Source organism: Rhinolophus hipposideros, assembly GCF_964194185.1.
Source record: "Rhinolophus hipposideros genome assembly, chromosome: 9".
In the NCBI taxonomy this organism is placed as follows: domain Eukaryota; kingdom Metazoa; phylum Chordata; class Mammalia; order Chiroptera; family Rhinolophidae; genus Rhinolophus; species Rhinolophus hipposideros.
In genome coordinates this window covers 78,334,174-78,362,143 of record NC_138055.1, presented here as the reverse complement: position 1 = coordinate 78,362,143, position 27,970 = coordinate 78,334,174, and the positions used below count along the sequence as shown (strand labels likewise).

The following is a 27,970-nucleotide window of genomic DNA, read 5'->3' as shown; positions in this document are numbered from 1 at the left end:
TAACTTAAAGTGCAATTCAAAGCTTTGTTAGGTGGAAATTAGTTTTTTCTTTGTTTGTTTGTTGTTTGTTTGTTTGTTTGTTTTAATATGGCCATAGAGCAGAATGCACAGGTACCCAACACTTGATGTTGAAAGGCAGGAAAATAAGGAAGAGTCACTTCCATTGTATGTACCACTCTGCTCATCTACTGGTTCTTTAGATCAGCCCTGTCTAATTACATATTCGAACACATGTAACTTTAAATTCCTAGTAGCAACTTTTAAAAAAGCAACGAGAAACAGGTGAAATTAATCTCAGTAATATATTTTATTTAACTCATTTTATCCAAAAGACTATTTCAACATGTAATCAATAAAAAATATTAAGGTCAATGTAAAAAGTTTACATTCTTGTTTTGCAGAGTAATTATTCAAAATCTGATGTGTATTTTACACCCATGGCACATTTCAATTCTGACTGGCTGCATTTCAAGCCCCGGATAGCCTCCGTCAGCTGGTGGTACTGGAGTGGCTTAGATGGATCCCAGGGCAAATGGGCTCCCCTAAGCCACTTCAAGTTGACAATAAATCACTTAGACTCGACCAAAGCTTCCAAAAGTAGGAAATCTTAAAAAAAACTCCACCCTTCAACTGTAGTTCAACTATAAAGAAAGGGGAACAAACTCGACTTTAAACGGTAGCCATGAAAATTATATATGAAAAAAGAAAGGAAGCAAAAGGAACAGAGAAGATCGGGAGAGAGAGGGAGACAGTGTCACTTAACGGCGGTAAAAAAAAAAAAAAAAAAAAAAAAAAAAAAAAAAAAAAAAAAAAAAAAAAAAAGTAATTATCGAAGGCTCACTAGACAGAGTGGCTCTTCGAGTTTCGAGTGAGCTGCCCAAATCCGCAACACTACAGGGAGGCTCGAGCCCCACAGACCGCGCGGCTTCCCCCTCGGCCCGCGGTCCTCCTCCCCGCTGTGCCCTAAAGCCTGGCCTTAGGGGACAGGGACCTGGCTCCGGGGGCTCCCCCAGCACTACCTGTGCTCCCACACCAAGCACCCCGACTTGAGCGGCCCCGGCTCACCCACCAGCAGCTAAATTCCTGGGCTCGGTTGGAAGACAGCGCCCAGAGGCTCCAAACAAAGTGTAACTACGGCAACATCCAATCCCAAGGACGATGGATGGCTTTGACTTACCGGTGCTCCAGCGGGACAAACTATATCCATTCGTAATTGGAACGAACGCTGCATCTCCGGAGCGGGATACGGAAGTTAAGGAGATTTTCATATTTACATAATTTTGGAAAGTTTTTAATGAAGAAATACTGTTTTGCTACGATTACCCAAGTAGAGGTAGCCTGGTCAGTAAAACGTTTCTAACCTATCTCTATTTATTACTTGCATCTAGTGAATGTAGAGTTGCCTATCTGTATGTAAATCGTTCATTCCGCAGAACCTTAATCCTGAAGAGTGACTTGTGAGGTCTGGAAATATGAAAGAGAAGCCAATAAATCGTTTGCCTTCTATGACAACGATTTCTTTTAAAAAAAGAAAACATGTCAATGATCACTCGATGCCTGTCAAAAACCTCTAAATGAATAGGTGTGTGGGGTGAGAAATTAGAAAAATTATTTGCTGGAATACGTGTTACTGTAAAATATTGACGGTGACACCTACTGTTTTAATATAAAATTTGAAGTTTAAGTATACATCATGCTATTTAATTTTAACTTAAAAATTGATCAACTTTTGTGTGTGTGTGTGTAGCAAACATATAGTGTACAAAATGTGAGATTTCATTTTAATTAATAAGAGATATTTTGATTTTAATTTTTTGAAGTTTACAAACAAAGCATTGAATCCAAGAGGAAGGGGTTAATCATAATTGTAAAAGATATCTTAGATACAATAAGCTAAAAGCAAACATTTCATTGAGCCTTTCAAAGGAAATAGACTGTGTTTCCTGGTAACAATAAACTTGTACATCAACATAAGAAGTAATAATTAGATAATAGTAGAGTGAGAAATCAGTAGACTTTTGATATTAAAAAAGCACAGTAGTGCTTCATTCAAGAAAGATAATGATTTTCAAAAATAAACTATTCCTGGTTTTAGATCTAATTAAATTTAGGATATTTTCATTATCAAAGTCCATCCTAACATGCCCCCTTTGTTTTAGTTTAGTTTTACTGCTGGTGTATAGACTATTCAAACTCCTCACTTAAAATGGTCAGGCTACAATATTATGTTGAAATTCACATGTAAAAATCTTAACATTAATTTTATTTGTACTTATGAAACTATTCAGTCTTTTCCTAAAAAAAATAGAATTCATTAGTAATCAATTAATTTCTAAAATAAATTTTGAATAGCTAATTTAGTAATCAGCTAATTTGAAGGTGATGTCCAAACTGCTTTCCTGCTTAAAGTTTACTTTGTCAAACAAATTGAGAGCTAAAATAAAAATATTGGAAGTTCTGAAAAATTAATCCATGGTGAGTGTTACTACATCTCTTACATTCTCACGTTATTTTTCACGTTGGAGGAAAACTGACAACTGTATCAATTAGTCATACCTTAGTGATCACTATTTAAAATCACAAATTAAGGAACAAAGTACAATAGTTATCTCAAATAGTTATAGAATATAAATCAATTTAACTTGAAATTATTATTTAATGATGCAACGTTTAGCAGAAATCTATTTAATTGCAATCTTCCTAGAAATTATAGCCTAAAATTGAGTATGTTAGTTTGCCCCAACCCTTTTAACCTGAGTAGTTTTTTTTTCTTTTTCTTTTATAATAAGCATTGTTCTTTTCATTAAATTGTATCCTATTTTGAAAATTATCCACAGGTCTGGTTGGTTTATATGCTATTGGCCTAACACAACATATTTCCCTAGAAAGAATGTAATATATATTGAGGGAATGAAAGGATGATAGAGAACTGCTTGTTCCTTAGATATCTATAAGATTTGTTTGAAAATGGTACTTGATGGTGGACTTTAAAGTATAGTGTTCTTCAACAGATGACTTATTCTTCATATGGCAGTAATGTGATTTAAATATTCTGGAAGATCATTGTAGTGCTCAAATAGCTGTGTAGCAGGTATTTGCTTGTTTGTTTCATTTTCTTAAGGGTGACTATTGAGTCATAATATTTTTAATATGCAACTCAATGTGTTGAATTCTTAGACCTCTGCTTCTCTCTTTCCACTGAAAGACTACTCCAGACTTTCAAGTTTCCTCTCTAACCTTTTTGGGCTCTCTCCTTGCAGCTGCCACAACCACTTACTTCAGAGTCCATCATTTTTCCACAGTTTCCATCCCATTTCGCATCCTCATGCCCACCTCCCCTGTATAATAATTTTAATATTTCTATACTAAAATTGGGTATAATAAGATAAATAGCTATTTCGACTGCCACTGGTCTAAGTGCTTTGCAAATATCTCATTTAATTTTCCCAACGTCCCTTTAAGTTTTGTGTTATTATAATGGGCACTTACAGATGATGACTTACATGGTTTATATCTTTGGGTTTGAACCTCAGCTCTGCCACATAATGACTAGGCAATCTCAAGAAAGTTATTTTACTTTCCTGAGTCTCTTTCCTCACTGGTTATTCTGAGAGTGATAGCATAATAGTGCTGAATTTGCAAAATTTTGATAACCAAGAGAATCAATATAAATGACACATTTTAGGATACGGGATAACGCTAATAGTTTTCATATTTAAGTTCTACAGACCTGGGTTCAAGTTTCATCTTTGCCTCTAACATCCCAATGTTGGCAATTCTACTTCCTATTTTATCTCTGATATCCTGGAACTCTTCCCCAGCCATCTTGCAATTTAGACCACATTCATTTTCTATGAACTAGTGCATTAGCTTTGAAAATTATCTCCGCCTTAGTTTTCTTTTCTAATTTGACTTCCACACTGGTGACAGAATTATGGGTCCCCATTACCTTTAGAAAATAGAAGCAAATTCTTAGCAAAGCATACGTGATCCTTCATAATCTATATTGAGTCCACTTATCTTTCATCTCTTGCCACTCTGACCATGTATGTCCCCATGTACTTCATTGGAAAGCTTGTGAACAGTGTTCTATCTATCTTAAAAACTTGCTACCTCAACCATCTCACCCTTTTTGACCTCTATATTATTTAACACCATTTTGTGAAATTTCTTCCTCTATTGGTTTCTCTGAGATCATGCTTTGCTTATCTCCTCTTTTGTAAAAGTCTGCTTTAAAAAAATCCAAATTCCTAATTATATCATTCTCTACCATCAGACCTCTGCTCATTTTTAGCAATAGTCAATCTCTCTTCTCTTTCATTCATTCCCTTGGTATCACCTCTCTATGGATGACACCAAATACTGCTTAGCTAACACTATCCACTTCCAGTACACAAAGATTTCTGTACCAATTTAAACTCAATTTCTAAATATTAAACTTATGAATTTTTTCAAACATTTTTTTTTATTTCCAGTGATTATGATCATTCTTTTATTTTCCCATCCTACAGGAATCCTTCTCATCATCTTTGATTATTTTCCATAGTAAAGCATATGGAAACCTTATCCAAGCCCTCTTTTTCTCCCTCTAATTACCTATTATAATGCCCTTTCCTCACTGTCAGGCATTTTATTTGGCTCTCCCCACCCTTATCATTCTTGCCTTCATCTTGGGCACAGAGCTGCCTCCACCTCCAGCTGTGTATTGCCAAATGACTAAGTCTGTGCCAGGGGCATGTGAGCTGAGAATGTGTAGCTTCCACCTCACTTGGTTAAAAGATGCTTGACTGAGGCTACTCATCTTCTCTTGTCTGCTGGCAATAAAGGATGACACCTTAAGCAAATGTGGGAGGAATATATTGGACAGGCTGGAGAAAGCCCCAAGTTCCCAAGATGAATTCATAGAAGAAAACAAATTACCCACCTTAGACTTAGACTGAGACAAACATAAACTTCAGTTTATATTTGTATTTGGGTCTTTTAATAGAATATTTTAGCTTTGACTCTAACGTGCTAATTATTACCAAACAACAGTCAAGTATATGCCTTCAGCATTTCACACCAGAGTTACTCAGAGAGATCTCATTCATAGTCTCCTTTTACTTTCTTATTCACAGAGGTCAGGACTTTCGGCCTAAGTTTTTGTTCATCCTATATGAGAAGAGCACAACTTTCTCACATGATGAAGTAAATGGAATTGATGCCAAATATATAAGTAAATAAATAAATAAATAAATAAAATAAATAAATACAGAACTACATCTTGGGGAGAAACAAATAAAAAATCAGGCACATGGGTCGGCTTTAGCTCAAGCAGTTATTTTGTCATGGCAGACTACTAAAAATCAGGCAGTCTTTCCCACAAAGTGTCCCATTTAAACAGGCCAGGCACTGGAGGAATCCAGGAAAAAGACTAGAGGCCAGAAATTGGAGAAACTAAAAGACAGCAAGAGAGTTCAAAGCAGAGGATGGAACACGAAGCCTGGAGAGGCTTCCCGCAACCCTGGCCTGGGGGGGGGGGGGGGGGGAGAACCTTGGAGTTTTTAGGAGGAATGTGCACTCAGGAAGAGAGGGAAGTGCATGAGCTCTAACCTAAAATTTCTTATGTCTCTACTTTCCAATGCATACGTCATGCCAACAAATAGATTGGTTTCTTCCTAACTAGGCAAAAATGGCTTTAACTTTGTCTCATTAACTCTGTCATCATGTGAAGTATTCATTGCATATATTAAAACACACAAATTACAATTTTTTATGGGCTAGCTAGAATTAAAACAATGAAGGAAAAAAGAAAACCCAGAAACTTACCCAGGAAAATTTAAAACTTGATATCTAATAAAGCACCAAAAACGAATGGGGTGATAATTTTTCCATAGAGGTTTTAGGAAAATTGCTCTCTGGAAAATACTTTTTAATTAAAACAACATTAAATTATACTGTATATGCCCTAAATTATAGACAAATAATACTGGGGGTGCCAAAAAATGTACACATTTTAAGACATGTTATCTATGTATTATTTTTCGAAGTTGAATTGAATTACAGTAACAATGTGTAGTATGATATTCACTCAATGGATGGCGATAATTAAATGCACGCTAGCATCATTCATTGTATTACAATGTTAATACACTTTTTTTCCTTTCTTAAAATATGCATACTTTTTTTGGCACCCTCTGTATAATTCATTCATTCAACAATTACCTGTTGAGTACCTACTATGTGCTAGACTCTGGAGTTATAATGGTATACAGGACCTACTTATTTCCCTTAAAGCTTCAGAGACAATGTAGGAAGAAAGACAAGTCAAGGAGAAAACAGGACAAAATTGAAATTAGGCAATGGAAGACCTCAAGGAGGATCTGACATTCTGGGAAAGAGTAGGGGCATGCAGAGGTGAAGTAAAGCTTTCTAGCAAGGAAAAAAGTGTGTTAAGACTGCAAACTATACACAATATTTTACTTTCTGAAAATTGCAAATACAGTAAGGCAGCTATTAAAGTGTTATACAAAAATACAGATAGAGAAAAACAGGTACAGTTTCAAGTTATCTCCAATATGTCCTTATATTCTAGAGGGCAGAGGGGAATGTTATACTGACCACTGGTATGAGAAGAAAAGTATACAAATAAACGACATTAGTAGGCAAAATTATTTAACATTGTTACTGTGGTGAGAGTTTATAGTAAAAGTTGTGCTTATCTTTTCAGAATCATCAGTATCTGGGGAGAGAAAGAATGTTAAGGAACAGCAAACCATTAATTATAAAATACTTTCTTACTCTCGTTAATGGAGCTTTTTTGGTAAGACCCTTCAAAATTATTTAGTAAAGAAAATGTAATGTGTTTTTATTGGCCATCACTAAACCGCATTGACTCTTTTTTGCAGGTTTTTGGACTTTCACTCATGGGATTTGCTGCATGGCTTTTATTAGATAGAAATAATTTTATCACTGCTCTAGGTATGCGTTTGTTTTCCTTTTTCTCTCTAAATGAAACAAGATATTCCATTTTAACAATTGCATACATGATGTACTCAGCAGGTGGAAGTATTTCTTTAAAACTCAGTTTTCCCTCTGAAGGTCTGTCAATCGGTTTTAGATACATCTTATTAAATAATAGTACTAAAAGTCAAGACCATAAAGGAGAGAGAATTTGGGGAGAGAAAGCTAGGAACTTCGGCTAAGAGTGATAACATAAATGGAAAATTGGGGTTATTCTGCTGACTCTGGACCTTTTCAGATCTGTAAACTTGAAAAGATAATGGAAATCAACATAGTTTCACTGCCCAAGTTAAAATTATTTAAATCTTTTAAAACTCAGTTACCATGTACTTTCACCATCATATGGTTAGAAATAAAATATAATATTCCCTATTAAACAACCTAACTATCTATCAATGGACAGATGGACAACGAAAATGTGGCATATATATATATATATGAATAATATAATATTATTCAGTCATGAGAAAGAAGAAAATCCTGCTATTTGTGACACCATGGATGGACCTTGAAAGCATTATGCTAAGCGAGATAAATCAAATAGAGGGACAAATACTGTACGATATCCCTTATATGTGGAATCTAAAACAAACTAACCTTGTAACAATAGAGTAGAATGATGGTTGTCTGGGACTGTGGGGTGGGGGAATTGGAGATATGTTGTTGAAGGGTTCAAACTTATAATTAGTAGATAATTAAGTTCTTGTGATCTAATGCACAACTAATAATTATAATCAACAATACTGTATTATAAATTTCAAAGGCACTAATAGACCAAATCTTAACTATTCTCAACTCAAAAAGAAATGATAAGTATGTGACATGATGAAGGGGTTAGCTAATGCTACTGTAGTAATCATATCGCAATATGTAAATGTACTAAGCCAGTACATTGTATACTTTAAAGTTACACAGTGTTTTACCGTGTTTCCCCGAAAATAAAACCGAACTGGACCATTGGCTCTAATGAGTCATTTGGAGCCAAAATTAATATAATAATGTTATATTATATTATATTATATTATATTATATTATATTATATATTATATTATATATATTGTATTATATTATATTATATTATATTATATTACCCAGTCTTATATTATAGTAAAATATGAATGGGTGTTATATTAATTTTTGCTCCAAAAGATGCATTAAAGCTGTTGTCTGGCTTGGTCTTATTTTTGGAGAAACACGGTACAGTAGTACCTCGGTTTTCGAACATTTCTGTTGACGAACATTTTGGTTTATGAATGCTGAAACCTGAAGTAAATGCTTTGGTTTTTGAACATGACTCAGAAGTCGAATATGTCACACAGCTTCCCCTGAGGGAAAGATCCTGAGGCCTAGCTGTCGGCTGTTTTTGAATGTTTCAGAGCTCGTGGATTACGTTCAAAAACGGAGGTACCACTGTATTTCGGTTGTATCTCAATAAAAATATTTCCCATAGCAGTTTAAAAGACTCTGGAGTTAGTCTTACCCCAGGTAGCCAAGATTGTGAAACACAGGACCTGTCAGCAGCCATGTTTCATCTTATGAACTGAGATATATCAAAAGCCGGTCTGGAGAAAAAAGAGGAATCAGATTCCAGAGACAGAGAGACAGATAAGACAGAGACATCATTCACCTCTGATTTTTGCAAGGCCCAAATGCACCTCTACTTTTCCCATTGTTGTTCAGATTTTTTTTGCATGTCCCCAGTATTTACTAAATAATTTTTTGATACATATATATGTATAAAATATTTTTTTTAATTTTTATATATTATTTAAATATATACCGTGTTTCCTCGAAAATAAGACCTAGCCAGACCATCAGCTCTAATGTGTCTTCTGGAGCAAAAATTAATATAAGACCCGGTATTATATTCTACTATGTTATATTATATTATATTACCCGGTCTTATAGTAAAATAAGACCAGTCTTATATTAATTTTTGCTCCAAAAGACACATTAGAGCTGATGGTCCGGCTAGGTCTTATTTTTGGGGAAACACGGTGTATATATATACATTTAAAATATTCCTCAAATATGAATAAAATAATTGAATACATTTAACTTTATTTTTAAAAGTTTACATCTTTTCACTGCCCATATGTTAGCATAGTGTGGTATGCCGTGGCCATTGTGGACTGAAGTTTAATACCGTAAGGGTTATTTTCATATGAATATCCTTGGTTGGCAGGAAAGAGCCACATTTCAAGTGTTCCATAGACATATGTGGCTATTAGGTATTGGCTAGTTTATTGGACAGCACAGATATAAAACTTTTCCATTATTTTAGTAAGTTCTACTGCACAGCGCTGTTAATTATTAAATATATGGCAAAAGCATGTGCTATACAGCCAACCTATTTCTCAGTGATATCAAGTTTTAAAAAAAATTGTTTATAGGAAAAAAAGCTAAATAGAAAGATTTAATGTGAAATAAAGTGCTACAAATTATTGTATAATTAGCTGTACTTCAGTTATACTAACTGCCTGGTATCGTTATTCTCTTCTGTTCCCATGCTTTGCTTATGGAAAAGCACTTGTGAGGTCTGAGCGCATTAGCTGTTTGCTCAGAGTAAATGAGTGTGGGACTTTCTTTTCCTTCCCCACAGAATGACAATCATAGCTTCCACTTATGTAGTGTTGATGCTGTACCAGGCACCGGGCTAAGCCTGTCCCATACAATAGCTAATTTAATAATAATGTAGTAATTAGTGTGAAGCAAGTCATTTTCTTGTCTTTTTTCCCCTCCAATTTGGACTCGACAGATCATTCTCGTTAACTGTAATGTTCTTGCTTGTGAAATAGCCCTGCAAAGTAGCAGGAAACTTATCCTTTAAGGTGTTTTGTTTCTTTGTTTGTTTGTTTATTTAATTGTGCAATTAAAATACTTAGTGAAATCTCATTTGAGGTTTCAGTATGGGAAACTGAAAATAACAGTTTGAGGCAAAGTTAGTGGGGTCCTCCCCTCTTCTTTACTTCCATCTTTCAATTAATTTTTCTCTTTTAAAATTTACCTGCCCTCACCTCTCCATTCATGATAACACCATGCCATCTAACATCTCCATCTATTCTTCATCACTGTAATAGACTTTAATAGCCTTGTGCCCTAACCTCCTCTCTGGACCATCTTCCAGATACCACTGAAGTAATTAATTTAAAAGGGGAATTTAACCATGTAACATTAAAAGCCTTTCTCTGACTCACCACTGCCATTATTTGTTCATATGACAAATATAGTTATAGAGCACCTTCTACCTGTTGGGCACCATCCCGTGAGCTGAGGATACAGTAGTATAAAAGAAAGATAAAGGTCCTGTCTTCATAGAGTTTAATTCCAGTGAGGAAGACTGGAAAACACCACATAAAGTGCCCATAATTTGGGCCCTGAAACCTTTCCAGTCTCACATGCCTCAAACTGTAAGCACCAGCAAAGCTGAGCTTCCTACACAAGCTGTGCTTTTGTGTGTCTCAGGTGCTTCCATCATTCCAACCTAGGTATTTCCAATTTTCATTTAAAGCCTATTCAGTAACCTTGCCTACCTACCAAACTCCCCCCCCCCCCACAACTGGATTGGGTGCTCTTGTTACCAATGGTGTGCTGGCAAATAGATGGAGAGTCTTGATTTATGGTATTTGCTGATTTCTGTGCGTTAAATACTCCTATAAAGGCCAAGTTCAACATGCCAACGTGTATTGAGTTGGCTTACAAATTTTGTGGAAAATTGACAATTGATTTTTTTATGAGCCAGAGCAAGCTGGCTCCAGCATACCACTGTCTCTACTGTTCTCCCATAGAACCTAGGCCATATTTAATATATTTATTCCCACCCCCGCTTTTTTAACAAATATTTGTTGAGCATTTAGTGTTCTATAGTCTGTGCAGTAGCACTAAGCATTTAACAGTTTGTTGAATGAATATATATATATATATATATATATATATATATATATATATATATACATACATATATAATTCTCTAGCACAGAGAGCTCAGTCTAGAAGTGAAGAGAAGAACATAATAGTTTTAAGGGTTCATATTAGTAATAAATTCAGGGTAACTTAACCTACATATTAGGTATTTAATTTTTTTATGAAATAATGAATGACTGAGTGAATGAATGAATACATAATTGTTTGGATGTACATTAGTCATAGAAGAGTTCACCTTAGAAAAAATTGTCTTCTTTTATAGAAGACAATGAAGATGACGTAATGATAAAAGAGATGTTCTGAGATTGAAGAAATTATCCATCATGACACTAAAGGAAGAAAAGTTACTTGCTCTTGCTAAGAGTAAGTAAGAGGACCTAGAATGAGATTTTAAAAAGAGAGTGAAAGAATACTAGCGGTTTGGCAACCATTGTTTAGGGAAAACTTGGGTTACTGAATTTATTATTAAACAGAAAACAAATATCACTTAATAATAAGTTATTCTGTGATTTCCACAGATGAAAATAATTACTTGATAGTATATATTTTTCGAATTTTCATTGGAACTGGATCGGCTATTGTTCTTGTTTGTGTCTTGGGTTATTTGGGAATTCACAGTGAAATCAGATGTCTCCTAATACTGGTATGTATTTCACTTCGATATCCTGAATGTGTATCTTCCATGTTGAGTGTCCAAGTCACACAAATGAACTGAATGATTTATGTTACCATAACACTGGAGGATAGTGTGCCCCTGGGCATAAGGTAAATGAAATGCCCCATCCCGAGAAACTGTTCCAGGTAGAATTTTCTTGAGGAGTTTTCCATGGTTCATCTTTGTACCTCAGCAATTGCATACTTAGATATTAATTTTTAGCACAGTATCAGTAGGAACATATCTCCTAGGGTGAACTACAAGGAACCAAACTTAAGAATCTGAAGACTAAAATCAGAACAAAGTATATTAAAGCCAATGAGCAATGTAGCTTAGCAAGGAAAAGGCACTATCCTGTTGTCAGCACATCATTTTTTCCTATGGGCACACCATGTAGAAACCTAACTTATGACTGAGATCACACTTTATTATTTAAAAAAAGAGAAATGTAACTGTTGAGAGAGGCAGATCCCAGCATCTAGCGCTCTCTCTCTCTCTCTCTCTCTCTCTCTCTCTCTCTCTCTCTCTCTCTCTCTCTCTCTCTCTCTCTCTCCGCCCCCAAGGCATGCAGCATGAAAAGATAAATTATAATCAGGAATATGGACCTGAACATAAGCCACTTACTATACATATGGTAGGTATGGATCATGGTTCACACCCTTAGATGGAATATAGTTTTTACCATTTCTTTAAATCTAAGTAATTTTAATCTCACAGGCACTCTCCTGTCAAACAGGTAAGACATTTAACTGCAGTCATGTGTCTTGCCAGGAACAATGCCGAGATACTTAGCTTTTATTTATCACTGAAATTCTGAATGGTCACTCTGGACAGTGGTTTTCAGTCTATTGCTCAAAGGTACTAATTGAATTTCCTTCTGTGACAGATTTAGATCTGAATGAAGAAGTTATCAACAACTCCATTAGACCATATAGTCTGTGAGGGTTGTCATGAAATACTATCACCTTTTTCTATCTTACTCTTACCCAAATGCTCATTGACATTTTTTTCCTTTGTTTTGTTTGTTTGTTTGGGTTTAAAATGTCACTCACGTATATGAGGGCAGGAAACTTCAGTGATGCCTATGTATATTTTAAGGCTGAGTATTTCATCTGATGTCCATTTTCCCATCATTGTAACATCTAAAAATATTTTACAAGCGTAGTTGTCATCTCTATTTTTCTTTTGTTTCAGTACACAGTGCTGTTAATGTGGGCCTTTGGTGTTCAGGTTGTACTTTCAGCACTCATCTTCATAAAGAAAGAGGAGGTAAGGAAAATCATCTTTTTTATTTGAAATCTAAAGATAATTGGATACCTTAGATTATTGAGACTATGGGCCATATACAAGGCTAAAGTGAATTTCATTTTTGGGGGGTGGGGGGAGTCAATAGAAGTACTAGAATTCTATATAGGAAGGGGCCAGAAATTAGATTGGAAAGATGTGTTCAAGCACTTGTCTTTAACTCTGTTTGCAGAAGTAACAAGGAATGTGGGAGAAGAGGTGATGTGAGTGTGGAAAATCCAAAATTGCTTTCCCCGCGACCCACCCCAGCCCAGCCTGCTCTCTGTACTACTGCTGACCCAATTACTTTACTATATTCTATTCTTAAAAAGAAATCCTTTTAGACTTGTACTAATCTGAAATTTAGCAATTTTATTTAAGTACATAAGGTGGACTGAGTAATTCATATGTTTTGCACAGGTATGGTCATGAGTGATAGTTAAATTAATTAGAAAAGGTTTATATTCATCAAGTTCAATTTAAAATATCACATGATAAATTGCCTGAAAAAAGTTTTGTAACAAAAACTTACCTATTAGAGCCTATGGTTACTTTTAATCCTTTAAGAAATTTCAGCGGTTCATTGCAGTCAAGGTCTGTCTTTGTATTATGAGAGATCCTCAGTTGGAGAAAAGAGCATGAACTTGAAGTCATACAGATTTGCATTATGACTAGAGATCAAGCTGCTTAATAGCCCTAAGCTCTGTCTTCATCTGTGAAGTATGAAGGAAATTAGTACCCACCTACCTCATAGAGTTATCATTAACAGACAACTTCCTGTCATAGAGCAGCTATTTAAGAGCTCTCTTCCTTCCCTTTATTAATTTAGAAGGATCCCCTGATTAATTCCTATGCTTCCTAGCATTCTCAGTATATAATTCTCAGTATATGTAGACTCCTAAGCAACAGCCAAACCCCAGGAGAATCTTTCCTATGTAACGCCACTGCCATCCAACTTAATTTCTTCTCTTGTGCTTGGCATCTAACCTGGATATCTAATTACTTAAAGTCTACTGTCAATGGCCTGGCATTTGTAGCTAAAATTTCTTCTCTCCACATCCAGAGTGTGTGTGTGTGTGTGTGTGTGTGTGTGTGTGTGTCTGTGTGTTTACACACGTGCATACAGCAGGTGAGTCTTGTAAATCCGCTTTTGCGGAAAAGCACCAGATCCCAACCCATCAGCCTGTAACCTATGCACCTAGTGATAGAACCTGAATATAACACTTAAGGACCCTTAACACATAAACATAGTTTATCAGGGTCACCCATATGTACTTAAGTATTATTCATATACTGCTCTCTATTTTTAGAATAAAAAGAATCATTTAACAATTATTACCATGTGCCAGAGGACTATGATAAGCACTTTCTAGGCATATCAATCTTCACAACAACCCGTAGACAACATTGTTAGTCCTACTTTCTAAAGCAGGAAACTGAAGCTTCTAGAGGGGAAATACTTGCTTAAATATATGATGGTTTAATGATAGAGCCTGGACTCAAACTCTTATTACCTGATCCCAGAGATAACAGCGTTGTTTACATTGATTTGTTTTCTGCATTCAAACCAGATTAAGGTCTTGATTGAGCTCTATATTTTTCTTTCAAAACTTACGTACGTAATTTTACTAACCATTATCACCCCAATAAATTTAATTTAAAAATTTTATTAAACTTATTGGGGACATTGGCTAGTAAAATTCCATAGGTTTCAAACATGCAATTCTATAATACGCCATCTGTATATCACATTGTGTGTTCACCTCCGAGTCAGTTCTCCTTCCATCACCATGTATTTGACCCCCTTTACCCTGTTCTACCCTTTACCCACTGCCTCATCCTCCGGTAACCACTAAACTGTTGTCTGTGTCTATGAGGTTTTGCTTGTTTGTTTCTCTTGTTTCTTGCTTTCAGTTTTATATCCCACATAAGAGTGAAATCATATGGTTCTTGACTTTTTCTGTCTGACTTACTTCGCTTAACATGATAATCTCAAGATCCATCCATATTGTCGCAAATGGCAGTATTTCATTTTTTCTTATGGCTGAGAAATATTCCATTGCGTATATACCATATCTTCTTTGTCCAATCACCTATCAAAAGACACTGGGTATTTCTATGTCTTGGCCACTGTGAATAATGCTGCATTGAACAGAGGAGTACATATATCTTTATGAATAAGTCTTTAGAGATTTTTTGGGTAGATACCCAGAAGAGGGATTGCTGGATCGTATGGTAATTCTATTCTTAATTATTTTGAGGAACCTCCATACTATTTTCCATAGTGGCTGCACCAATCTGCATTCCCACCAGCAGTGTTTGAGGGTTCATTTTTCTCCACAACCTCTCTTACACTTGTTATGACTTGTCTTGTTGATAATAGCCATTCTAACAAGTGTGATGTGGTATCTCATTGTGATTTTGATTTTCATTTCCCTAATAGCTAGTGAAGTTGAGCATTTCTTCATATATCTGTTGTCCATTTTTATGTCTTCTTAGGAGAAGTTTCTGTTCAGGTCTTCTGCCCATTTTTCAATTGGATTGTTTTTGTTGTTGTTGTTGAGTTTTATGAGTTCTTTATATATTTTGGATATTAGCCCTTTATTGGAGGTGCTGTTTGCAATTATCTTGTCCCATTTGGTCAGTTGCCTCTTTGTTTTGTTGATGGTTTCTTTTGCTGTGCAGAAGCTTTTTAGTTTTATGTAGTCCCATTCATTTATTTTTGCTTTTACTTCCCTTGCCTTTGAGGTCAAATTCATAAAATCCTCTCTGAGCTCAAGGTCCATAAGTTTAGTACCTATGCTTTCTTTTATGCAATTTATTGTTTAAGGTCTTATATTTAGGTCCATATTGATCCATTTTGAGTTAATTTTGGTATATGGAGGCGGATAGCAGTCTAGTTTCATTCTTTTGCATGTGGCTTTCCAATTTTCCCAGCACCATTTATTAAAGAGGCTGTCTTTTCTCCATTGTATGTTTTTGGCTTCTGGGTTGAAAATTATCTGCCCATATACATATGTGGATTTATTTCGGGTTCTCAAATCTATTTCTTTGGTCTGTGTTCTGTTTTTCTGCCAATACCATTCTGTTAACCTCCCGCCTTGTTCTTTTTAGTTAGGATTGCTATGGCTATTCAGGGTCTTTTGTGATTTCATACAAATTTGATACATTGTTTAGTGCTATTTCTGGAATAAATGCCATTGGGATTTTGATGGGGATTGCATTAAATCTGTATATTCCTTTGGGTAATATGGCCATTTTAACTATGCCAATACTTCCAATCCATGAACATGGGATATCTTTCTATTTCTTTTTATCCTCTTCCATTTCTTGTAATTTCTTACAGTTTTCAGTGTATAGGTCCTTCACAATCTTTGTTAAGTTTATTGCTAGGTATTTTATTATTTTTGTTGCAATTGCAAAATAATTTGTTTTTCATTTCTTTTTCTGAAATTTCATTGTTTATCTATAGGAATGCAATGGATTTTTGTACATTTATTTTGTATGTTTCAACTTACTGTATTTGTTCATTGTTTCTAATAGTTTGGGGGGAGAGTCTAAATCTTATATGCCATTTACAGTGTCTTATTCAATTTTGGAGATGTATTAAGGCTTCCATGGATGTTTATCAAGTTGACTATGTCTGAGGGAATTTTATTTATGTACTGGTCATGCAGATTATTTATGAAAATCATCTTTACTTTTATTTACTAAGGTGTGGTTCATATGAACCCTGGACTCCCAAATAATGCTTAGAGGGTAAATGAGGACATAAGTCTGACCTTTCTCCACACCAATATAAAAAGAAAAATATATCATTTTCTATTTTAAATAAAAATTAACTTATAGAGTAAATTAAATAGGTAACTTACAGATCTAAACACTTTATGGTATTCTAATTTTAAATGTATTAAAGTGTAGCTATATAAGTAACTGTGTAAGAGTTTAACTTGTACAGATATTTTAATTTCTGTAGTATTCTCAGTTATTTCATTTTCATTATTCAAAGACAGCATAATGCAATGAAAAACATTACACTAGAATTTAAATGAATCATATTTAAAAGTCTCAGCTCCTCTTCCTTATTCATGTACACAAAGCAAATAGTTAAATATTCTGAGTCTCTGTGTCCTTGTTCATAAAATGGGACTGGTACCTGTCCTTCATAACTTTTGGTAATTTTGAAGACCAAATTAGGAATTAGTTATGAAAGTCATATCAACTTTTGAATGCATAAGTAAGACCAAGTGCATTCACACTCACTGAGATTGCTAAAAATAGTTATAAGAAAGCAAAAAAAAAGCAGTTAGAAATAAGCATAAAATAGCAGACTGACTTACGATACTTTTTTATGATGAGCCATAAAGAAAGTTTCTATCAAAATTTCACTTTTGATACAATTTTCAACAGGTTCACCAAGTATGGCATGATGAAATTGACTTAGTCATTTCTCAGTATGGATCTAAAGATATGCCTGAAGACATCCCAAAGTGGACTATTCTGAATACTTTACAGAAAACAGTAAGACACAATTAGCATAAAACTAAAAATTAAATGTGAAATGTGACCTTTGTAGGGTGGTGGGGAGACAGGGAGGGGCAGGGGATACTGGCAGAGGAATGAAAGGTTCTAGTATTTCTTCCAAACAGGGTTTACTTGCAGTTTCCCTATTTATAGATCTTGAGTTTTATCTTACTTGTGTAACTTACATCTCCTTTTCTGGATTAATTGATGTGTGTTTTAACCTGGTTTCACCTATAAAAGTGGCAGAAGGAGGGACCATCTGCCCCCTGTGGGAGGTATGTCTGAGCACAGTCCCTGCAGGCAGCACAGTGGCATGGTGGTTCCCCTTAGAGCCTGAATGTCAGGATTGCCATGCAATAGCTCGGTGACCCTGGACAAGTCATTTTCTGAACTTCATGAAAATATTAGGAAAATGAGCAGAATAACTCCTACCTTTGGTTGGCAGGAATTAATGAAATAAAATGTTAAATATTTAGAAAGCCATGGATCTGGGACATAGTAAGCAACACATACTTATCAGCTAATGTTGCTAGAATTATTATTTAACAGTTCAAATTTTTCTGGACAGGGAAAGGAATTGGTATGGTCAGCCAAGTAATTCACAGGAATAGATCAGCACATGGAACATAGTAATTGCTTGATAAAGAAAATAGGAAACATTTACATAGTAACAGGCCCTTTGCATATATTAACTTATTTAATCCTCCAACCCAATGAGGCCAGAACTCTTATCCTCATTCTATAGGTGAATGACGGAGAAATTTAGTAACTGAACCAGTGTCACCCAGTTTATAAATGGCAGAGCCAAGATTCAATCCCAGACAATCTAGCACTAGATTTTGTACTCTTAACTGCTACACTAGAGGCCTCACACAAAACAGTTATTATTTTTAATAACAAATGCATTTTAGAAGAATTGAAATGTAATTGTAAATGCTTTTACTCTGCATATTTTTTTTCTCTGATGTATGTGATCTGTACATATATTGCATTTTCAAATTGCAGAGTATGGAATTTTCTTATGGTCATAAACCAATAAACAAGAAAACAGTTGTATGTATGACTATAATTAGTATAGTGTATTACTATATATATATAGTATAATTAGTGAGACTCCAGCTTACAGTTTCTAACCAAGAATATAATTGATACAGTTTATTAGGTTTGATTGGTTGAACTAACTTTCAATATCCAAACTTTATAGCACTATATTAGTCATTCAACATTTCCAAGATTGTGCCAAGATTGTTGGCACATATTGTAACATAGGCAGTACTGATGTTATAGTTTTCAAAAAAAGTATTAAAAGCAATCAAAAGTGAAATACTCCAACGTTTTCTTATTTCCTAGGTGATAAATGTATAATCTGATTCTTTCATATCCTCCCAACTCAACTTGATAGGATTGGAAGTTAGACATTTCTTAGATGTTAGATCATTTTTATGACTATCTTCCTAACCATATTTTTTTGGTTCTTTGTGGCAATTTTTTACACAATAAAAAATGTACATGTCACATTAATCCTAAGAAAGTAGAAATAATTCTGAATCTCTTTACGTATACTAAACACATGTAGCAGCATATTTGGCATAAATATAAAGATAACAGCTATAGTTAAGAGGAAGATGTGGCCAAGGTGATTCTTCTATGTTCTGGCCCTAAACATGATTTGTAGCTTTAGTGAAAATCAAACATACCTTTCATCCTTGTCTCTTATAAGATAAATTCAGGTAGAACAATTTCATCCAAACATAGCCCACTTCTATAAGTAGAGATTTTTATCTCTGGTTAACATCAACAATAGCAACAACAAAGATAGATTAAACAAACAAATGTACTTATTTGTTCAAATCGCTACATTTCAATGGAGAATAAATGAATAAATTCATCATGAAAATATTTTAATATGCATGGGAATTATATAATTAACTTCATTTTGAAGTATTTTATAGTAAAATTCATAGAATCTTCTTTCTAGTTACAGTGTTGTGGCCAACACAATTACACCGATTGGATAAAGAATAAGAATAAAGAAAATTCAGAACAGGTGCCATGTTCTTGCACGAATTCTACATTGAAAAAGTGGTTTTGTGATGAGCCACTGAATGCAACTTACCTAGAGGTAAAGATAAGTCAAGGCTGCTAGTATTTATAGGGTCCCCTCCCCTCTGTTTGCAGGTCAGTTTAGAATTCAGAGCAAATTTTTATATAAAAACAATGTTATTCTTGGTGATTAGGCTCTTAAGTGACTTCACTACATTGAAACAATAATTATGTAAATTGTAGTATTATTTCAGGTATATAATAAATAAATAAACTCTCTGGGAGTGTGTCATCTAAGTCCTCCTAGAACTGATACAGACAACCTTTCTCCCCAACCATTCTTTTCCAAATCCTTGCAGAGGGAGGAGGCACTTTTGGCAAATATATTGGGAAGAGAACTGCTATAGCAGAATTAAAGTGGTATAAGGATCAGCAAAACCTGAAGGGAGGGGACCCAGCAATGACAAAAGTGGTGTTCAGGTAGCGGTGGCTGAAGCAAGACTACAGATTCACCTGCTTCTACTTATAGGTATGAGATAGTGACAAACTAGCGAGTCCCATCCCAAGAACTTCTAATAGTTTGTATAGCTCATATACGAATGTAATTCTAATTTTAAGATATAACTTTCAATGACATAATTTATTCATAGATAAATAGAGCATTATTTTTTTTAAAGCTAGCCTACTTTGGTACTAATCATTTTAGGTAGTAGTATATACCCTGCTGAATTACAATGGTCTGCAGAAAATTAAATCCCTCTCAAAACTTAATAAATCTCTGATTTCAATTGCATGCCAGCATCTCAGCAACTTCAAAAATAGCAACTGAAGTGTCCTGCTATCATATGAAGCTCCCTGGACTAAAAAGTCCAGTTTCCAGTTAGACATTGACTTGCTTTTTAGACTTTGGTAAATTTCTAATCTCTATCTCTCTTCTTCTTTGTAATAGAATTATGTATAAGACCATGTCTGCCTCCAAATCAATTTAAGTGATTCTTTTCCTTAGGGTTGTGAAAACAAAATCAACACATGGTATCAAGCTAATGCTTTAACATTAATTGGAATTAACTTTGGCCTTTTGGTTTCAGAGGTAAGCTTTTGTTCCTGTGTTTAAAGATAAAAAATATTAAGTGTAAGCTATACAGAATAAGCTGCAGAACAACCAAGTGGAGACCTAATCAGACAAGTTAATCCAATAGGAACCAGGACCCCGAGACTCTTCACACCAAGGACAGGCGTAGGTCTTGACTGTAGGTAACATCCCTAAATTAGTCAAGTGGGTGGAGCCCGTTAATAAGTGGTCATCCTGGCAGGTAGTGACTTCCTTGCTTTGTGACATATATGTGAAAATAATACTTCCTGTCTTGGCAGTGAGACCACCATGTTGGGGAGTCTGCAAGTTGGCAAACTTCTGAAATCTCGGCAGATGTTTGATGTTAGTAATTCTGTTCACTCATAGACACAATATTTCATTCATTCATTCAGTAAATTTGGAGAGGGGGAGAACATGTTTGTCAGATACTGTACTAGATGTTAGAGATACAGTGTAAAGCAAAATAGACATATTCCATAACGTGAGGGGTACCAACTGCAGAGTTGAGAGTCAGAAGCAGGACTTCGTTTTCCAGTCTCAGTGAAGACTGATGAGAGCAAGTGAAGGCTGTGGACTCAAGGAAACTGTGACAGTGGGTAGATTATCGCAGTGTTAGATAATCTTGGAATGAATATAGAATGCAGAGTTTGACCAAAGCAAGATACTGAATTTGATTTTATGTTGGTCCACAAAAACACTGACCAAAGGTTCCATAAATTCTCTTCAACTGGTAAGTTTTAATCTCAGAATGAGGGTAAACCAAGACATTTGTATGAGCATTAATATCGTTCTTTTGAAATGTTTATTCTCTAGTGTGTCCATGCTGAGATATTTAAGACAACACTGAGGGGTGATGGTATCTGTGCTCCATTTTAATATCTACACTTTACACACCAATTTTCATGATCCTATGCCAAAAAGAGGCAGTATTGTAGGATTGATCATATAGTTAGATGACAAACAAACAAACAAACAAACAAAAACGGTTCATCAAGGCAGCTAGTCCAATAATAGCCAACGTAAGTAAAACTGAACAGTCTATTCCTCTAAAAATGAACTTGGTGACTACTGCGGTACTCTAGCAGACCCACTCTGCAGACTTTTTATTCACTATCGTAGTAACTTACTCTGAAATTTTCTTACGCTGTTTTATCCATTTTCCCTTTACTGTATGCATTTAGATGATCATATACGTAGTGTTAACTTTATAAATTATTTTTATTGATTAAATTTTGATCTCTTATTATTTCCTTTTCTTCTAGGTTTTGCAAATCTCATTAACTGTCTCTTTCCTCAGACATATCAAGAATAGAATATATGCAGAAATGTGATCTTTGGATATTAATTTGTACAGAAGATTTGAGTTAATTCTCAAAATAATCATTGTGTATTATTTTATTCTAAAAAAGCTCATGAATTACATCAATGAAGTGTAGTGTAATGGATTACTTAATGAAGTCATTGGTTATAGGTAACATAAAATTATTGAAATTATAACAAATCATTCCATGAGTTTGTATTAATTTTTGTTTTCTAAAATATCAAAATTTAGAAAATATCAAAATATTCTGTAGCTCAGAACTTGACATTGACTTAGTTTCTGAATACAGAGCTTATCACTGCACATATTAATTCAAAATGCGCTGAAGTACCACATAGTGTTTTGAGTTTTCTATGTAGAAAAAATACCTATATGATGTTCAGAAAATACTAATTAAGTAAGCAATTATAATATGTACTTAACATTTGCAAAATTTAATAAAACAAAACTGATTTATAGGAGATTTAAAAGAAAATTGAAAATCTTCATGACACTTGTATACTGAATTAATCATGTATTTCTTCTGATAATGCTTACAAGTGGATAATAAACTTAACATTTTAGAGATTTGAATATACTTTGTGGTAATAATAAAATAATAAAGTAGCAATGAATTTTTAACTATAGCCAAAAAAATCTATTCTAAATTATCACTAAATTCTCTTGTTCCTCATTTTCTTCTTTTCCCTTGAATTTTGTTCAATGTGTGCATGCACAATTCTCTGAAGAATACAGAAATAACCTACCCATTCTATTTTTATAGCAATGATATTATGAGAACAGAAAAGAAGGCCTTTGAAAAATAAAAAGTATTCAGATGTGAGGGATTACTGTATTGTTGTCTTTTTATAACAAAAGTCTTTCTTGACCTTGAGAAAATGAAAAAAGGATAGATTAAAGATCCCACATTGCTCCCACTCTTATAGAAGGTTCACTCTCATTTGCTAATTTAGTCATATCTTTTTTTATCCATGTATTCAGTACATTGCAGATTTCAGAGACCTATAGAAAAACATTTTTAAGTCAGCACAAAAGAAAATAGAATAACTGAGATTTTTCAAAAGCAACCTGTAAATAGATATGCCTTCTATGCTTTAATGAAAATTCTCTTGGGATTTAAAGCTCTTTCAAATTTCTATTTTCTCAAAAATACGCCACAAGAATACACTAATAGCAAAAATCTCTCTGTTACTTGGGAGTTGAAAATGAACTTTCTGGTAATCAAATAAATATAGATTATTTGATTACATATATTTGTTTTTGCATCAAAGAAATAAAAAAAGGTTTTCTATGTTCTAAGTTCCCTATTTTCATTTAATACCGTTAATTCACAAAATGTATGCACTACTTACTGAATCGATCAGCTTTATGATTCTCGGGAATATTACTGTGTTTCCCTGAAAATAAGACCTACCCCAAAAATAAGCCCCAGTTAATATCGTCAGACAGACAGATGCATTTAGTACGTTATGATGATGTTCTAGAAAAAAAATGACATGACTGTATTTGAATAAATGTAGATTGTTGTACATGGAAAAATAAGACATCCCCTGAAAATATGCCCTAATGCATCTTTTGGAACAAAAATTAATATAAGAGCTGCTCTTATTTTCGGGGAAATAAAGTATAAGACCCGGTCTTATTTTCTGGGAAACATGGTATCTGAAGGATGTTGGTTTACACCTTGAATAAAATAAAGACTTGTTTGGTAAAATAAAAGAGTATATCACGATCATGTCTCTCTCTTTAATCTTGTTTTCTTTTCTTTTTTTTTTAAATTCTGAGATAGAAAACAGTAAGTTCTGAAAATCAATCTGGTTCAGAATTGAACCGTTCAATTTAGTTTAGAATTTACGGCAGCACCTGATCCTGACTTACCCTTCAAAGTGTTGTATCGCTTACAAAAACACATTTAACTTACTTCAGGCTCTTCATTTTAATTATGTTTCTAAAATTCAGGGTGATTTTGTGATGATACTACACAAGTGGAATACTTTCAAATGCTTCTATTATAAGGACAGTCTATCTAATCTATCTAATAGATAAGGATATGTGCATTCAGTCATCATGCATTTATGGCGCACCAACCATGTGCCAGGATCATTGCTACCTATTGGGATATGAAGATGAAGAGACACTTGTTCCCCTACAGGGCTGGCTTCCTGGCTATACGACCTCTCCTTTGCAGAGCCCCATACTTGGTTTACTACTTGGCAGTTGCCATCTTAAAATTTTAATAATTTTAGAACAATGGATGTCACATTTACATTTTGTGCTGGGCTCTGTAAATTAGGTAGCCAGCCCTGTCCCTCTAGATAAACGCAGTCAATCACACAGTCTGACATGTGAATAAATAAGTTTTATATACGTGATATTTTTTTATGGACACCCAGAAAGAGCATCCTAAGTTTGCCTTAGAGGATCAGAGAGCACTTCAAAAAGGAGAACCCTTTTCAACAATTATTTATTGAATAACTGCTGAGTACTAAGCAGTTTTCTAGGTGCTAGAGAACCGTGAATAAAACAAAAACAAACAAACAAAAAAAAATTGCACTCATGGAGGTTACATTCTAGTCAGGGGAGCCCAAACGACAAAACTAATATATCAAATGGTGGGAAGAAGTATAGAGAAAATATAAATCAGGGTAGAATACAACGTGTTGGGAAATTAAGAGGATTGCAGTTTTTAACAGTATGTGCAAAAAAGGTCTCATAGAGCCTCACAGAGAAAAGGACTTTTGAGTAAAGAAACGAAGGAGATGAGAGGGTGGGGAAAGGACACTGCAAGCAAGAGGAAACAGCAAGCAGGAAGGAAGACAAGACCTGAGGCAAAAGTGAACATGCAGATTTCAAGGAAGTACAAAGAAGCCAGTGTGACTAGAGTGAAGTGGGGTTAGGGAGGCACCGGGAGGCTGGGATGAAATGTTCAGAGGGAGGAAAGGTCTTGTAGAGGCTTGTCAACCACTCTGGAGATTTAGAGTTTACTGAAAAAAAATGAGAAGCAATTGACAGGTTTTGTACAAGTTACATGGTAGCCTTGTATTTCAGTAAGAGCAATCTTGCTGCCATGTTGAAAATAGATTAAAAGGCACAAGTGCGGAAGCAGGGAGAACAAATGTTTTTATTTAATAACCCAGATAAGAGATGATAGTAAGTTTAGCCAGAGAATATAGGTAGAGTTGCTGAGAAATGATCAGATTCTATACATGTTTTGTGGTGGGGTCATCATAATGTGCCCATAGTTGAGTGTAGAGGTAAAAGAAAAACAAGAATGGTCAAAAATGACTTGAGTAACTGAAAATATGGAGTCACCACTTACAGACTTTGGGAGAAGCAAAGTGTTTTATGTTAACACTTAGCACTTCAAAAGTCCTACAGAAGTGATTTTTTTATGTGTCTGAATCCCCTACTAGCCTGCAAAAAACTCAAGGCTAGTGATGTTTTGAGCCATCTCTGCAGCTCCAAAGCCTTGCTCAGTATTTGGCAATGTAGGTGGCCAACAAGTGTTAATGAACTGTAGTAAGTCAGATTACTCAGTATGCCATCAGATAAAACCCCATTGCCCTCTTAGGTTGTAGGGTGCTGACTGTACTCAATGGTTTTGATTTCATTAGGCTATCACGAATATCATCTGTCCAAACTTGTTTGGTAATTAGTAGCTGCTAGTTCAATTAGTCACTGCCACCCACATCTCCTTTCTCCAGGAAACTGAATGATGGATGTTAGCAGAACAAAATCTTTTTTTAAAAGGATATAATTGAAACTTAAAAAAAAATAACACAATAGAAATACTATCGGATAATCCTAAGTTTTTGTTTAATGTCTGCAACATTTGTTTAATATTTGTATATTTTCTTTTCTTTTTCTGGAGAGTAATTAGGAGAGTAATTATTCAGGGATGTAAGATTTCTTGGCAAAAGGAAAAAAAACAAATCGAATGTTTTCACTGTTGTGATATAGGACTGCAAAAGCAAAAAACAAAACAAAAACAACAACAAAAAACCCTTTATTTTATTTTATACTACCTCATATTTCATTGTTTAGTCTCTTATTTATTTTTATTTTTCCTCTCCATTCCTATTTACTTTTGAAGCACCCATTAGGTGAAAAAGAATAATGGCATATTCCAATAAATCTATATTTATTGAACAACAATGCTTTTTAACACTATATGAATGATAAAAAGGGAGAATAGAAGCTATTCCTTGACAAAATAAATTATACAGATTAAGCCTTTGCTAGTATTCTGAATATGTGGAGCAACGTGAAAGAAAATATTTTTGTACAACAGCATTTATAATGTGAAAACAAAGTGTATAATCATTGTTGAAAATTATTAAAACTTATTACTAATTGCATTCAAGTACAGTAGACATTCCCCTGGATGTCTGGAAAGATTTATGGAATGAAACATGCAGAATTGCTGATTTCTCTAATTCATAGTTCATTGCACTTGCATATTTTATTTCACAGGAAACGTATAAAAGACATGTCTGTAGTGATTTCTACAGTTTTTAAGGAAAATACAAAAGATTGTTTAATGTGTGTGTAAGTGTATGTATATAAATAACATTTAAAGTATTATATGTAGTGGAATTAGAAAAAATATATATGAAAAAATCAATCCTTTCCTGAATTTTCTAAAGTATAGACACATTGAAGTGTGGGTAAGTCAAATTTTATAACTGATATTCCAATGTAAGTTTTTTACTATTTATTCATTTATTTCATTTTGCTCAGGAGGAAATGTTTTGTGTTTTTGTTTTCGTTTTTGTTTTCATTTTGAAATGTTTTTTATTACCATGGAAACTCTAGAAAACTGAAAGTATTAGGAAATATTTAACAAAATCTGATTTAACAAAATCAGCAATTTTCACGTTGTATTAAGCATATCACTAATGTGTCTAAATTCCAGTAAATGAAAAATGGCTAGACTGTCATGGACCACAAATTTAAGTCAATTGAGATTATAAGACTTTCTTCTGTGTTAAAAAAAAAATACAATGTGTTTTGAAAGTTCTACAATTCTATAGGAAAATCTGGCAAACATCAACAACCTCAAAATGAATTAGAAACAAAACAGTCATAACACTTGGAAGGTTATTTTTCAAGTCTGTATGATATAAAGACACTGAGTTTCAGTTTTTACTTTTGTGTGTATTGATGTTTGACTTTCTGGTTTAAAATTTTTCTTTTAAATCCAGTCTGCCTGAACTATTACTGGATGCCTGAAACTGTGAATTAAATTAGTAATTCTTAATAAACACAAGAAACAGATTACCCTGCATTCCGTTATACCAATTTTCGTACATTTATGTGATATATTTATAGTAGCATATATTCACGCATATTCATTAAAAATATCACCATTATTTTTCCATCTTTCAATTTTAGTGTATTTCAAAGCCTACCAATCCTTTAATATTGCTGATGTTTCTATTCAATCTATAAACACTGTACCAGCTATGGATTTGCCATCAGAAAATTCAGTTTTGTGTGTGTGTTTTTTTTTTCCAGAAACCTCACCTGTCTTTATTTTCTCTAAGTTATACTTATGAGCCCCAATATCATAACCCTAGCTGGGTGAACCTTTCCTTTCCCTAGGTTTCTACAGGGAGACTCATGTGTTGGCAAGAAGATTTTTTAAAGAAAGGGTCTTCTCATTTTCTGGGTATCCAGATCTCATTAATCCCTCTAGGATCACTGCTCCATGAAATCTTGATGCATAGACTAAGGTTTTCCCAGTTCACTTGGGCCATCCTCTTTGCAAGACTGTCAAGAATGTCTTGCATTATACTTTTGAATGCAAGGGTATTTTAGAAGTATTTTTTTTTCTCATCCTGAGCCCTCATTTAGTCTATGTATACGCCAGCTTTGAGCGTTGTTAGTGTCTCTTATCATATCACAAGCATACATCAAATAAATTAATTTATTAAAGAAAACATGGATGCCTCTTTCACTTGGATTCTCATACTCAGAATAAAAGGCAATAACTTTTACCTTATAAAAAGGACATTTTGTTGGAGATCCTCTGTGCAGTAGAATTAGCATAATAGGCCTGAGATGTCCTAGCCTTAGGAAATCCTGCTTGCAAGGTTGACCCTTGGCTTGCACTTGGGAACTA

At 34.3% G+C, this 27,970-nt stretch overlaps 1 protein-coding gene across 1 annotated transcript; it reads left to right on the top strand.

Moving 5' to 3' along the window:
• The first annotated feature begins 1,178 nt into the window (after window positions 1-1,178).
• On the top strand, window positions 1,179-23,577 carry TSPAN19 (tetraspanin 19). The gene is made up of 9 exons (XM_081060279.1): window positions 1,179-1,341; window positions 6,710-6,802; window positions 6,888-6,960; window positions 11,445-11,569; window positions 12,776-12,850; window positions 17,276-17,386; window positions 19,368-19,511; window positions 20,439-20,522; window positions 21,788-23,577. Exons 2-9 carry the CDS (start codon window positions 6,737-6,739, stop codon window positions 21,854-21,856), a joined length of 747 nt encoding a protein of 248 aa, XP_080916405.1. The 5' UTR covers window positions 1,179-1,341; window positions 6,710-6,736; the 3' UTR covers window positions 21,857-23,577.
• Window positions 23,578-27,970: the final 4,393 nt, after the last annotated feature.